General features: G+C 32.8%; 1 protein-coding gene across 2 annotated transcripts; it reads left to right on the top strand.

The window, feature by feature from the left end:
- Window positions 1-424: 424 nt before the first annotated feature.
- LOC106707713 (phosphatidylinositol 4-kinase type 2-alpha) lies at window positions 425-13,185 on the top strand. Of its 2 annotated transcripts, none has more exons than XM_014499121.2 (11): window positions 425-772; window positions 5,509-5,627; window positions 7,412-7,612; window positions 7,819-7,944; window positions 8,305-8,402; window positions 8,726-8,867; window positions 9,540-9,688; window positions 10,475-10,550; window positions 10,817-10,956; window positions 11,363-11,465; window positions 12,979-13,185. In XM_014499121.2, the coding sequence occupies exons 1-10, from the start codon at window positions 547-549 to the stop codon at window positions 11,448-11,450; spliced, it is 1,365 nt and encodes a 454-aa protein (XP_014354607.1). In that variant the 5' UTR covers window positions 425-546; the 3' UTR covers window positions 11,451-11,465; window positions 12,979-13,185. The 2 variants fall into 2 exon arrangements, with proteins under 2 accessions (XP_014354607.1, XP_014354608.1); XM_014499122.2 differs by lacking the exon at window positions 425-772 and adding an exon at window positions 1,140-1,226.
- The last annotated feature ends 1,561 nt before the right edge of the window (window positions 13,186-14,746 follow it).

Below are 14,746 nucleotides of genomic sequence, written 5' to 3'. Positions count from 1 at the left end.
TACAACTAAAATTATTTTTAATTGTATGTTCATTTAAATTAAACATTTTCTCAGTTCTTTTCATCGTTTTAATTCGAAATTCGATAAAAACAACTGCAAATAAAGTGGTTAAACTATCATGCAAGAATCTCTTGTCTGAAATCTTGGATTTTAATTATCCAAAACTTAAACCATTTTTCCACTTGTTCGTTTAGTTTAATGTTATCTTTAATACTCATATAAGCTTAATTGAATTAAAAAAATAATATATAATTTTTATCAATAGTTAATAAATAAAAGTTCACTTTAGTATTTTAATTAAGGTTTATGTATGAACAGCTTTTTGCTCGAAACCTGTATCCATTGCGACTAAATACATCTAGAAAGCAAAGACTTGTTTATGGTATTACAATGTCATCTTTGCTGTCAATCAAATTATTTTACTCTATGCTCTATGGCCCTAGATGAATGAATCGAAAAAGTGTTTGTGTAAATGATTGTGGAACAAAGAATTTTACAACGTGAAATAGATGAGGCTCGGTGGAGGACCACTGTTTAACATTACTCATGAGTACGGAAGAGACTCTGTTGAATCTCGATTTCGACAAACCAAATTCAACAATTACGCCTCCTGATGACGGCGTGGTATCATTGTCCAGCAGTGCCGAGGACATTTGTTTAGTGCCAGAGGTCGGCTTCGAGGGCAACGTGGATTCCCCAGGCTTGAACCGGGAGTCGCAGCCGCTCTTGAGCGGCCGTGGCGACTTCGAAGTATCATTTAACCATTTTCCAGGTAATTACCTTGAAAACTTTATACCAATACTCGCATTGACGATCATAAAATGTTTCAATGTTTTACGTTGGTATTACAAAAGATATTGATAATCTTACGTCCATTTGTTCGACTTCATTTACGCAGTTGTGAGGCTTCGATTGATATAGATAACGAAATTAAACACAAATGTATACGTACACAATTACGTTCATACAAACGTAGTTGATTGTAGAAATTATTTAAACAGACGGTTTAATTGCTTGAATTCAAAATATTATTTGTAGTTGCTATTGATTTGCGTCAACTTCATACCTTTATCAATTGTGTAGCAGCTGAAAATATTACCTGCCTGAATGTAGGTGCAAGGCGAAATTTTTTAACGTCAATTTTCAGTCAAGCATAACAATTGTGTGAAAACTGTTTACTGCTCTTTAATTTTTTTAAACACTAATGGACTTTACTTTTAGTTGTGGTAAGTTTTATTACCATCTATTATGTATGTTTTATAATTTAATTTTGAAATAAAACAATTCCTCAAAGAATAAGTATGAGAAATAATGATCCATATGTTACCATACCATACCAGTAGCATTTACTTTTTATCTTAATGTTTCTTTTTAAGATTACAACTTTGTAAGTTATATGTATAATGTCCATATATAACCAAAATAAAACAACTAAATGATTCAGCAAAAAATCATGTAGATAGAGATTTTTATTAGTCATATAGACATAAAATTTCATGAGGTAAACTACATTACCTTATCTGCATTATAAAATATTTTATTGATTTACATATGAATTTCATATAAATATTATTATATCCTTCAATTATATGATATGAGATAATAAAAGATAGAAATTTAGGATAATGTTATCCAATAAAATACCAAACTCGATAAAGTTATATTTTCTGTTTTTATATGCCACTTTATTATAGAGACCACTCTAAAGAAGTCGAACAGTTACATCTTATATAGGGTTTAGATATAAGATGTAATTTTATTCATCCGGTTGATATAGTTGTTCAATACACAAAATCTGCATTAGACATAGAATTGCAGAATATAAAGACTACTAGTGTACCGCCACTCTTAGTGTTTTAATCTTTTATAATAAAGTTATCAAAGTATATAGACATAAATTTATAATTTTTATTTTACTATACCAACTAGGCTTCGGTTTATGTTAGATTCAAACCCGAAACCTTTAATTTTTTCACAGTAAGTACACTCATAATTAAGCTATTAGCACATAGTAGATAAATATTGATATTTCATACAATATCTGTTAAAATATTAAAATAGATTAAATAAAATGTAGATTTAACTTTTAGCATGTTTGTTTTTAATGCAAATTGTTAATTTATATCTTATCTGGGAAATCTATACTGTTTATTCTTAACGTTAATTAACCATTTGTGTATATACTTATGTATTTAACATTGTGGTTAATTTCTTAAATTTTGTTTTCTATAAAGATATTCTGTACTCATGATATGTGTATTTACATTTAAACTCAAAATTTTGTTCATTACATGAAATAAAATGTTACCAAGAGTTTCTAATACAGAAAAACTATATCTATATATATAAAGGAAAGTCGTGTTAGTTACACTATTTATAACTCAAGAACGGCTGAATCGAATTGACAGAATTGGTGGGCAGGTAGCTTAGAACCAGGAAACGGACATAGGGCAATTTTCCCCGTTTTCTATTTTTTTCCGCGCGGACGGAGTCGCGGGTAAAAGCCAGTAATTAATAAAAGCATATTGTTATTACTCTATTTTGCTAACAGTATGAGAGGGATGATAAGATTTATTTTAAAATGTGTTCCAACATCATCGTCAACCTGCCCTTATCCCAGTGGAGGGTTGGCAAAGTATGTAATACTCTTCCATACATCTCTATCAGCCGTCATATCTGAATTCACCCCCTTCTTAAGCATATCCGCTTTCACACAATCCATCCATACTTTCTTTAGTTTTCCTCCACCTTAATATACTATATTCATGTCACAATTTTTTGTATTAAAATGGACTCCAATGAAATTTGGTTGCATTGAATGTGTTAATTCATTTATTAGTCCCAAGTGAAAATAACCCTTTAAAAGATTAAGCACCTATCTAACTCTACTCTAAACTACATGACAGTATTTTGTACCAACACATGTGTAACTTTGGTTACATAATCGAGATATGGTGGAAATATGCAAATTTCATAGACCCACTTCTGATAAGGCCAAACAAGTGCATATGCAAATGAAATTCTCTTCAACAAACAACTGATAAATGTTTCGGGTTAACTTTTTTAGTGTAATAGCAAAGCTACGATTCTTTTAACAAACTACAATTATCAAATACTAGTTTTTACCCGCGACTCCGTCCGCGCGGAATAAAAAAAAATGCACACAAGATAAAAAAGTTCCTATGTCCGTCTCCTAGTTCTAAGCTACCTCCCCATCAATTTTCAGCTAAATCAGTTCGACCGATCTTGAGTTATAAAAAGTGTAACTAACACGACTTTCTTTTATATATGTAGATATTTGTATATATATAATTTCAATATAGAAAATATAGGTTTTAGTACAGTTTGATGCTAACTACATAAGTACAGTCAAAATCTGTTATAACGACATCGAAGGGACTACTCATATTGAGTCGTAAAAACCGATAGTTGTAACAACCGGTGACAGGTATTAATAGGAAAGATATGTATATAACATTCAGCCAGGACCTTTGATTTTGGTCAATTTAACCGGTATGTTGTTCTAAACGATGTCGCCATAAACGGTTTTGACTGTAGTATTATCTAGTCTATTTTCACTAAAAACATGTTATATGGATAATGGTGTTGTGGCAGAGTGCAAACTAAAAGCAGAGTAACTTTGGTTCGTAAAAGTGTAAATAAGCTTACATATTATTTATCATACTTATAACCAAATTTATCTGTTATATTCTAGTTTTTTCCTTATTAGAGAAATAATCATGGCTGACCTTTGTATAAGGGTAAAAGATAACATAAGTTTTCCTACAGACTAGTAAAGTATGCAATTGCCCTTGAATACATAATCCTACGCACATATATATTGTTTATTGGTTAAGTATTTCTTTAGATCTATTTTCACTTGTATTGATGTTATTATAAACTAGCTTTTACCCGCGACTTCGTCCGCATGGAATAAAAAAAATGCACACAAGATAAAAAAGTTCCTATGTCCGTCTCCTAGTTCTAAGCTACCTCCCCATCAATTTTCAGCTAAATCAGTTCGACCGATCTTGAGTTATAAATAGTGTAACTATCATGACTTTCTTTTATAGATATAGATTATAAAATTCACTAGTTTTAATTCTTTATAAAGCATACTGTAAATGTTTCTGATTTACTTGCAATAAGATTGTGTACTTGTTTACTATAAAGAAAAATTATTAATAGCATTGACATTGATGTTATGAATAAAGTAAAACTCATTATACTGATGGCAAATCATTTATGTTTCTAATAATAATACTGACAATGACATTGGGTTCAAGTGCAGTACTATTAGGATAAAACTTTACGAAGGCTTGGTTAGTAGCAAGTGCAGTTATATGATGGGCCAACTTCGGATCGAGGAAAATATCAACTACTGCGCAGTGTCACGAAATTGCGTGCGAGATTAAAGTTTGGATAGCACTGTAGAAATGTATATGTATAAAAGGTTTTATTGATACTTGAAAAGTTTTATTTGACATTGTTAAAGTTTAAAAAGTATGGTGCACATGATGTGTTCAGACATGACATTGTAGGTGTAGATTATTAGGGCTTAAGAAGATATACTTAGCTAGGACATTACAGCATGATCCCGGTGTATTACGTTGGAGATCCCAGGACTCTGAATGGGATTCTCACATATCTATGTCTCTCCCCCAAGGGGCGGGGTGCTTTACGAAGGTTTTCCCCCTGATACAAAAAGGGACTTAACAGTATTCCAGTCATGTTTTAGTACATGTATAGTACCGACTTTTGTATTGTGTTTAATAATGACATTTTAATTAATGATAAGGTTTTTTAATTAATGATAATTTAAAATATCACGTAATTCATTAGTAAATGAATTATATCGTGTTTTGATATCTTGATGTTTTTGTAATGTAACATTTATGAGAGTAGTTGAAATTAATAGATGTCACATTGATTTATTGTAAAACTAGCTTTTGCTCGCGACTCCGTGTGCGCAGAATTACTATTTTCTATATCTAAAGCAAATTTTCGATTTACCACTGCTCTATATGTTAATGGTCTATGGTCATAGTGATACTTAAATGAAGAGTAACAGTATTCGAGATTCCATTACTGGAGATTTTCAGAAAAAAAAAAACAACTGCCTTTATTTATATTTGTCACATTCGTATGTCCAGCAATACTAATATTTAAAGTATTTTTGCAAAGCTAAATCTATTTTATATCACAGAATTAGAAGAATTCTCATTTTTGTACCAAGACATTTAACATATTTATTAGGAAACAAAACTTTATGAACCAAACTATATGCCAAAATGATGTACTACTGGTACAGGATGTCTTTTTTTACACTTGTGACAAATAGTACAGTTAATTATATGCCGTTTTGTTTAAAATATTTGTAGAAAAGTATAACGTCCATTCTATAACCAGTATTATATTTGAATATCTTTATTTTCCTAGTAAAAGTTTGTTTTAATTCCACACTAATGTTTATGAATTTATTTTTAACTTGTACTTATTGGTTTCCAGATGACCCACAGTTCAGTGAGCTGGTGTGGCAGGCGGAGGTGGCCATCGACAATGGCATTTACCCTGAGAGGATATACCAGGGCTCCAGTGGCTCTTACTTTGTTAAGAATCCTGGTGGTGTGAGTATTTTATATATTTGATTCATTTTATTAATTGTTATAATTAATTAATCTATGTATTCCACCAAAGTTAACATTTTCTGTATATAAATATACTAGCTGTCGCCCGCGACTCCGTCAGCGCGCAGTTAAATAAAACTTAATAGCGGTATGAAAAATAGTTGTTGACCGATTCTCAGACCTACTGAATATGCTCACAAAATTTCATGAAAATCGGTCAAGTCGTTTCGGAGGAGTTTAACCACAAACACCGCGACACGAGAATTTTATATATTAGACTAGCTGTCGCTCGCGACTCCGTTCGCGCGCAGTTAAAAAAAATAAATGGGGGGTGGTATGAAAAATAGATGTTGGCCGATTCTCAGACCTACTGAATATGCTCACAAAATTTCATGAGAATCAGTCAAGCCGTTTCGGAGGAGTTCAAATTCGAACCCCATGTCACGAGAATTTTATATCTAAGAAGATGTTTAGATGAATGGATGGATGTTTGTTTGAAGGTATCTCCAATGGCTAAACAGATCTTGATGAAATTTGGTATTGATGTAGAACATAGTCTGGTAGAACACGTAGGCCTCTAATTATGTACGTTTTTAATCTTGCGCGGACGGAGTCGCGGACGACAGTTAGTACTTATATACTTCTGTATATAGTAACCAGAAGTTACTATATAACTTAATATGTATTTCTTATCTCAGTTCAGTACAAGAGTACTCAATGACCTTATACATTTATAGTAATACAATGTGCGTAAATAACGAGTTTTGAAATTCCACAAAACCAGTTATAACAGATTTAAAGCTAATTACAATATTTTTCGAAATTTTACACATGTTTTGTAACAAACCTGTTTTTTAAATTATAGTATTACTGGCAGAATGTAAAAATATATGTACTAATGAGATTGTGATTACTTTCTTTTATCGTAAAATGAGGCAAACGTAACAGATGTTTCTTGACTCACTGGCCATAAATATTTTAATTATGTCGTTTATTTCTTTCTCCTGCTTTACTGTCTTGAACACTGGCTGGAAAAAACTTACTTTGTTTGAAATAACGTTTGTGAAACTAAGTTTTAAGAGCCTGTCAGAATCTTAGAGTAAATCTATATCTATATATATAAAAGAAAGTTGTGTTAGTTACACCATTTATAACTCAAGAACGGCTGAATCGATTTGACTGAAAATTGGTGGGCAGGTAGCAGAACCAGGAAACGGACATAGAATAATTTTTACCCCGTTTTCATCATTTTTTTTCCGCGCGGACTGAGTCGCGGGTAAAAGCTAGTTGAATTATATGGAGAAATTTTAGTGTGGGTTCCCACTGTTGCAATCAAAGAAAAACATTGTCATATTTATTGTTCTGAGATAATACTGTTGTTTTGTCAGTGAAAACTCATAGTTTAATTAACAACTTACTATGTTGGTAGACAGCTTTTACTAATTATTAAGTACGTAATATCGTATGTACAGTGGATATGATCTACGAACTTGAATGGTATAGAGCTAAGATTATTATCTTTCTCGGGGTTGTAAAATCTTTAAGTTTAGATTTTACATTTGGTGGGAAAGAGACATTTATTTATTTAAATAAATTCCATACTCAGAGTCGTCCACTGTCACAAAGGGAGACGCTTTAAGTTTAATTTGAGAGATATTTGCATATTATGGGGATGCTTATTTACCATTTAGGGTCTTTATAACAATGATGAAGTGATTTTAAGTGAACTAAAATATGTTGTTATTAATAACAGTAGCCATTTATAATTGTTTTTTTTTTCAAAGAAAATAATAGGCGTATTCAAGCCAAAAGACGAAGAGCCGTACGGCAGACTGAACCCTAAATGGACGAAATGGATGCACAAGTTGTGCTGTCCTTGCTGCTTCGGCCGCTCCTGTCTCATCCCCAACCAGGGATATCTATCTGAAGCGGGCGCCAGTCTGGTCGACTCCAAGATTGGACTCAAAGTCGTGCCTAAGACTAGGGTGAGAAGATATAAAATAATTGATTTGTAGTTAATCATTGTTTATTTAAGTTGAAATGTTATCAAACTAACAGGAGTATTAGCTACGTATCAGTTTGATTGTAACAAAATAATTAAAAAGTATCTTCACCAAGTTTTGAAAGAAAAAAAAATAGAAATTTATAAACTCTGTTGGCGTTGTTTTAATAGAGTGTAATGTTGTTGCAGGTAGTTAAACTTGTATCGGAAACATTCAACTACTTGCGAATAGACCGCGAGAGGTCGCGACTGAAGCGCGCCATCACAGAGCAGTTCCCCAATCTGCGCTTCAACAGGATGGGACTGCCGCCTAAGGTACGTCGTTTATAGGTCTTTTAGAGGTCCACTAATGGGTCTTAGTAGTTGTCTATTTACAAGTCTTTTCAATGGTCTATTAACAAGTTTATAATGGTCTATTAACAAGTCTGTAATGGTCTTCTTGTGGTCTTCAATCAATAAGCCTTCGTGCTAATTTTATCACAAGTTCTACTGAGTCTTTTCAATGGTCTACATACTCATTTCATTAGAGTCAAGAGAGCTTACAACTTTGTTTCACATTCACACTATTGCAAACAAAAACATTGTCCTTATTGTTACTTTACGATTTAAATGTTTATTTTGATGGCAGTGAATGGTATATATATATAAAAATGTAGGATATGTTTGTGTGTGCAGGTTGGTTCATTCCAGTTGTTTGTGGAGGGCTACAAGGATGCTGACTACTGGCTGCGTCGCTTCGAGCAGGAGCCGCCGCCGCCGCATCTCATGAGGAAGTCAGTTACATATTTTATTATAATATATTTTTTTAATAATATCGGACTTAAAGCATTGCTAATTCTCACTCTGTCTTTTAACCTAAATCAGAATAAATAATAATAATTGATCTAAAAATTAGGTAATTTGGCCATGGGGGGTTTGAGGTAACAGTTCATTTTGGAAAAGGGGTCACTTGTCCAGAATAATTTGAGGATCCCTGGTCTAGATTATGTTCTACATCTGTGCCAAATTTCATTAAAATTTGTTGAGTCTCCGAAGACATCTTCAAACATCCAAACATTCGCATTTATAATATTAGTAAGATATATGTATATGATAGATTCCAGCTACAGTTCGAGCGTCTGGTTGTGCTGGATTATATAATACGGAATACGGACCGCGGCAACGACAACTGGCTCATCAAATACGACGCACCCAGCGCCAACACCAACTCAGACCCTATCAACATGACGGACCCTACGGTGAATATGAACATTGAAAAAAAAACCACCAAGCAGCCATTTGAATTCGCCAAAATAGCGAAATGACTGCTGTCCATAGACTTCCACAATTTTAAATGTGTTACTTACCTTTAATCGATGAAAGAAGACGCACAGTAACAAGATTTACTCTTTTCTTATGCGTCCTCTCCTCTGTTGAATCCGCTTCCCATCCTTTCTTTATAAGAAAAAGGTGGGAAGGGGATCAAAATGTTCCACAGAAACTGTACATTTTTTACGAGATCAAATGTCCTTATATGTAATTTAGTTCAGTCGTCGTTTAGTCTTGTTCAGTCGTTCTGATTACACCATTCATTCGTCCATCCAAAATAGTTAACAAATATACATACATCTAACTTTTTTATTAGTATACGTATTTCAAATTAAAATATGAGCAATTGTCTGATCACACTATTAAAACTAACTAATACCCGTGACTTCGTCAGCACGGAAAAATAAAAAAAAATCCGTCCAAGTCCCATCAAAATCTGTTCAGCGGTTCCTAAGATTATCTGGAATAAACGCAGTCTTGCGGACACACACACAGACAGACAGATAAAAATTATCACCACATATATACATATTTTACTTGATATTACACTGAACACTGAATCTGTTAAATACAGTAATTAAATAAACTTATTATATTTTCAGGAATGGTCAGGTGGTAATGTGGAGGTGCGTATCGCGGCCATTGACAACGGTCTGGCTTTTCCCTTCAAGCATCCAGACTCATGGCGTGCCTATCCTTACCATTGGGCCTGGCTACCACAGGCCAAAAGACCCTTCAGCCAGGAGACCAAGTATGTTTATATACCTAGGTGTCTTTAAATTAAAAAAAAACGTATATATAGCCTATGTGTTCTTTCAGACTATGTTCTACATCTGTGTCAAATTTCATCAAGATCCGTTGAATCGTTCCGGAGATATTTTCAAACAAACATCCATCCATCCATCCATCTAAACTTTATATAAACAGTATTCCAGTCCATTTGTTAACAAAATTTAGTAAAACTTTACAATCATACCAACAGACGGTGTATTGAGTCCAAAGTATGCAATTTAAAGACCTCTAGAGGAACTCAGAGATGTTAATTAACTGTTTGTAACATTAACTGGCACGTTTAAGTCGAAATTAAGTAAAAGCTGACGTTTCTAAGTAACAATACTTAATGTTTTGTCCACCAAAGACTTCAGATACGTAATTCTTTACTCATCTTTTACTTACCTTAAGAAATTGCTTTGTACATTTTTTTAAATGTATGTATTGTATGAGGTTGAATCATCAGTGGTTCAGGGGTTAAACTTGACTTGCAATCTGCAGGTCCTGGGTTCGAATCCCGCCATGTACCAATGTATTTTTCGATTTACTTATGTACATTTATCCGATGTTCTTACGATGAAGGAAAACATCGTGATGCTGCACATATCTGAGAAGAAATTCAATGATATGTGTGAAGTCAACCCGCACTTGACTGTGGTTGACTATGTCCTAGTCACTCCTAACTTAGGGTAGGCTCCGATCCCCTCAGTGGGGATGTATATTGAGCTGATGATGATGTATTGTATAATAAATACATTGTATACAGAGAACTGGTGCTGCCGCTGCTCTCCGATATGAATTTCGTACAAGAATTATGCGATGAACTGCATTTGTTATTCAAAGTAAGTCACCATCGAAACTATTTTAGCAAAATCCTCCATTACTTTAGGAAATTCTAACTAATCTTTATATATATAAAAGAAAGTCGTGTTAGTTACACTATTTATAACTCAAGAACGGCTGAATCGATTTGACTGAAAATTGGTGGGCAGGTAGCTTAGAACCAGGAAACGGACATAGGATAATTTTTACCCCATTTTCTATTTTTTTATTCCGCGCGGACGGAGTCGCGGGTAAAAGCTAGTATTATATAAAAGGTGTATTGCAGCAAGACAAAGGTTTCGACAAGGGGCTGTTCGAGCGACAGATGTCGGTGATGCGCGGACAAGTTCTCAATCTGACGCAGGCTCTCAAAGACAACAAGAGCCCAGTCCAGCTCGTGCAGATGCCAGCCGTCATCGTTGAGAGGTACTACACATAAACTCAACAACTCATTAACTCATAAAATAAACAACCGATAAACTCAACAACTTAAAATCTCAATTAATTTTTCAGTTACTGTAGAGAAGATTTTAAGATTTTAAAAATCTTAAAATCTTATTAATCTTACTCATTAACTCAACAATTTGACTACTCATTAATTCAACAATTTCACTACTCATTAACTCAACAATTTCACTACTCATTAACTCAACAATTTCAACTTCAATTCACAGTTTAACGATCAATCGGTTTATAATCTGACTTAAATCAGTATTTAATCTCTCTTAAGGGGTACTATTAAGTAGATTACTTAATAGTACCCCTTAAAGGACTCTGGGTGTAGCAATAACTCATTAAATATTTAATTTAAATGATTTATTTATAATTTCAGGTCCAAAAGCGGCACGACGTCGTCTCGTTTCTTCGATTCTTTCCAGCAGCGCTTCCAACACAAGTCGCCGTTCTTCTCCTGGTGGTGAACACGACACAAACTGGTGAGTTTACACTGGCTGAGACACATCTGAAACATGTTATCTTCATTTTTTTAGATTTGTTTTGCTTCCTTTTTACCCCTTTATTACCTTGACAAGTGAGATAATAATGGTCTCACATTAAATTTTACATGGCATCGTGGTCAAACTCTAGTTTAATTGTTGTTAAAAGATATACCTGTTTACGAACTTTTTTCCATACAAGATTTTATTTTTTGTTATATAAATACAGTTGAACCTGGATAAGCGAGAAACCTCTAGAAGCGAGAAACTCATGTTGGAGAGAAACCTCTAGGAGCGAGACTCATGTTAGAGAGAAACCTCTAGGAGCGAGAAACTCAAGTTGGAGAGAAACCTCTAGAAGCGAGAAACTCATGTTAGAGAGAAACCTTTAGAAGCGAGAAACTCATGTTGGAGAGTAACCTCTAGGAGCGAGAAACTCATGTTGGAGAGTAACCTCTAGGAGCGAGAAACTCATGTTGGAGAGAAACCTCTAGGAGCGAGAAACTCATGTTGGAGAGTAACCTCTAGGAGCGAGAAACTCATGTTGGAGAGAAACCTCTAGGAGCGAGAAACTCATGTTGGAGAGTAACCTCTAGGAGCGAGAAACTCATGTTGGAGAGTAACCTCTAGGAGCGAGAAACTCATGTTGGAGAGAAACCTCTAGGAGCGAGAAACTCATGTTGGAGAGTAACCTCTAGGAGCGAGAAACTCATGTTGGAGAGAAACCTCTAGGAGCGAGAAACTCATGTTGGAGAGTAACCTCTAGGAGCGAGAAATTCATGTTGGAGAGTAACCTCTAGGAGCGAGAAATTCATGTTGGAGAGTAACCTCTAGGAGCGAGAAACTCATGTTGGAGAGTAACCTCTAGGAGCGAGAAACTCATGTTGGAGAGTAACCTCTAGGAGCGAGAAACTCATGTTGGAGAGAAACCTCTAGGAGCGAGAAACTCATGTTGGAGAGTAACCTCTAGGAGCGAGAAACTCATGTTGGAGAGAAACCTCTAGGAGCGAGAAACTCATGTTGGAGAGTAACCTCTAGGAGCGAGAAACTCATGTTGGAGAGTAACCTCTAGGAGCGAGAAACTCATGTTGGAGAGAAACCTCTAGGAGCGAGAAACTCATGTTGGAGAGTAACCTCTAGGAGCGAGAAACTCATGTTGGAGAGAAACCTCTAGGAGCGAGAAACTCATGTTGGAGAGTAACCTCTAGGAGCGAGAAATTCATGTTGGAGAGTAACCTCTAGGAGCGAGAAATTCATGTTGGAGAGTAACCTCTAGGAGCGAGAAATTCATGTTGGAGAGTAACCTCTAGGAGCGAGAAACTCATGTTGGAGAGTAACCACTAGGAGCGAGAAACTCATGTTGGAGAGTAACCACTAGGAGCGAGAAACTCATGTTAGAGAGTAACCTCTAGGAGCGAGAAAAATATCTCATCCACTCTCGCTTATCCAGATTTGACTGTATTTTAAGTTATAGGAGTTTATTTTGTTAAATTATTTTAAATTTTGTTTCCAGACAAAATGTACGGCGATGTGTTCGTGGTGACGCTGCTATAAATAGTAAAATAATTGTATGTATGTATGTATGTAATTGTAGATTAGTACATTTTCAAATTATTATTTATCATGCGGAAGCACAGTGTAGTGTGCCGGCAGACATGTCAGAATTACAATGTTTTATTACATCTGAATATTTAATGACGACTTATATTAATAATATAAACAAATTGATGTACAAATTATTTATTTTCATGGAATAATAAAAAAAATATTTATTTTTAGTAATATTTTGTATAATTAATGTATTGATAAATGATTCATTTATCTTTTACTGAGTCGATATTGATTTAGGTATTTTTTTAGGTATTTTGCAGAATTCAAAAAGGAGTAGTTTCTCCATTTTTTCTGTATGTGGTTTTTTTTTTCTCATAATTTTATTCCTTTTTTAAACTATGTTTATTACATTTATATGTAAGTAAATCTAATTAAATTGACATGAAACGACTTGTGACATCAAATTTTTCTAATAAATTAAATAATAGATAATAATCAACATTAAATATGAAAAATCAATTTGTAAATGTTATTATTATGAAGAGTAATTAAAAAAAATATATGAAAAATCTATTAAATTTGAACACTGATTTGTCTGTTGGTGCACTACACTGTGACAGTAATACTGCAGTTTGGTCGGAGCTAGTCGTGTGTTGAATATCCCAGTCTGAGATGTTTTTATTTATTTACTTATCTGTTTACTAATTAAATAAAAAAACATTTTTTTATAATCACTTTCCTAACTATTTTCTATAATTCCTTTAAAAAAAAATAATTATTACGTCTTTCTTACGAAAGTTAAATCTGCAAATTTAATATACGTTTTTTTTCTCAGTCTTTAAAAACTTAATAAAGTTAATTAAAAAATGATGTGAAATAAATATTAAAATTATTCTTAATTTTAAATTCATTTATAAAAATAATTAATAACAGAAAATTTTAAAATTAGTAATTAAAAAACATTGACACAGTTAATTTCTTAGACAAAATAAAATAAATTATGTTAAATAATAATTTGACAATTTTTAATTTACTGGGCATTTTATGTTATCGTATTTTATAATGTATAAAAATATTGCTTATTGTGTCTTAATTTATGTATTTAAAATTAATTATAGGATAATTGGCTTAACGTCTATTAAATGCTTGTTTAATCTAGCCGGAAATCATTTTCTAAATTATTTAATTTAAAAAAAAAATAATAATAAAGTATAACTTTTTGTTAAATTTAATCAATTTGTAATACGATTTTTTTTGTTTATTTTCCTAAAATACTATAAAAATCTCAGTTAAAAATAATGATTGTTGTCTTTTACGATGTTAGAAATATTTAAATGCTTAGCCAAAATTAACAACTTTTATTGTGATATTTTATTATGTTTTCAAAACTGCATTTTTTGAAAAACATATTTTGTATATCCTAATCCTATTGAATTTTTCCTAAAATTAATTTAAATAAAAAAAAACATCTCAGATTAGTATTTGCAAAGGAAATAAGGATTATTGCTTGAATTTTTTAATTTAAAAGAATTTAGATATTGAAAATAATTATTAATTCCCTGATACTTTAAGTTCCTTTGAAAAAAATATATATTAATAATATTTTTTTTCCAATTTTAAACATACAAAAGTATGTTAAATTGTTGACAGAATTACTTTTTTTCTTGCTTTTAGTATTTCTTTTCTGGTTTATAATAAATTGTTACAGAATAATTCTGAAATTTTGTAGA

This window comes from Papilio machaon, chromosome 18, assembly GCF_912999745.1.
Source record: "Papilio machaon chromosome 18, ilPapMach1.1, whole genome shotgun sequence".
NCBI lineage: Eukaryota > Metazoa > Arthropoda > Insecta > Lepidoptera > Papilionidae > Papilio > Papilio machaon.
This window is presented reverse-complemented; position numbering and strand designations above follow the sequence as displayed.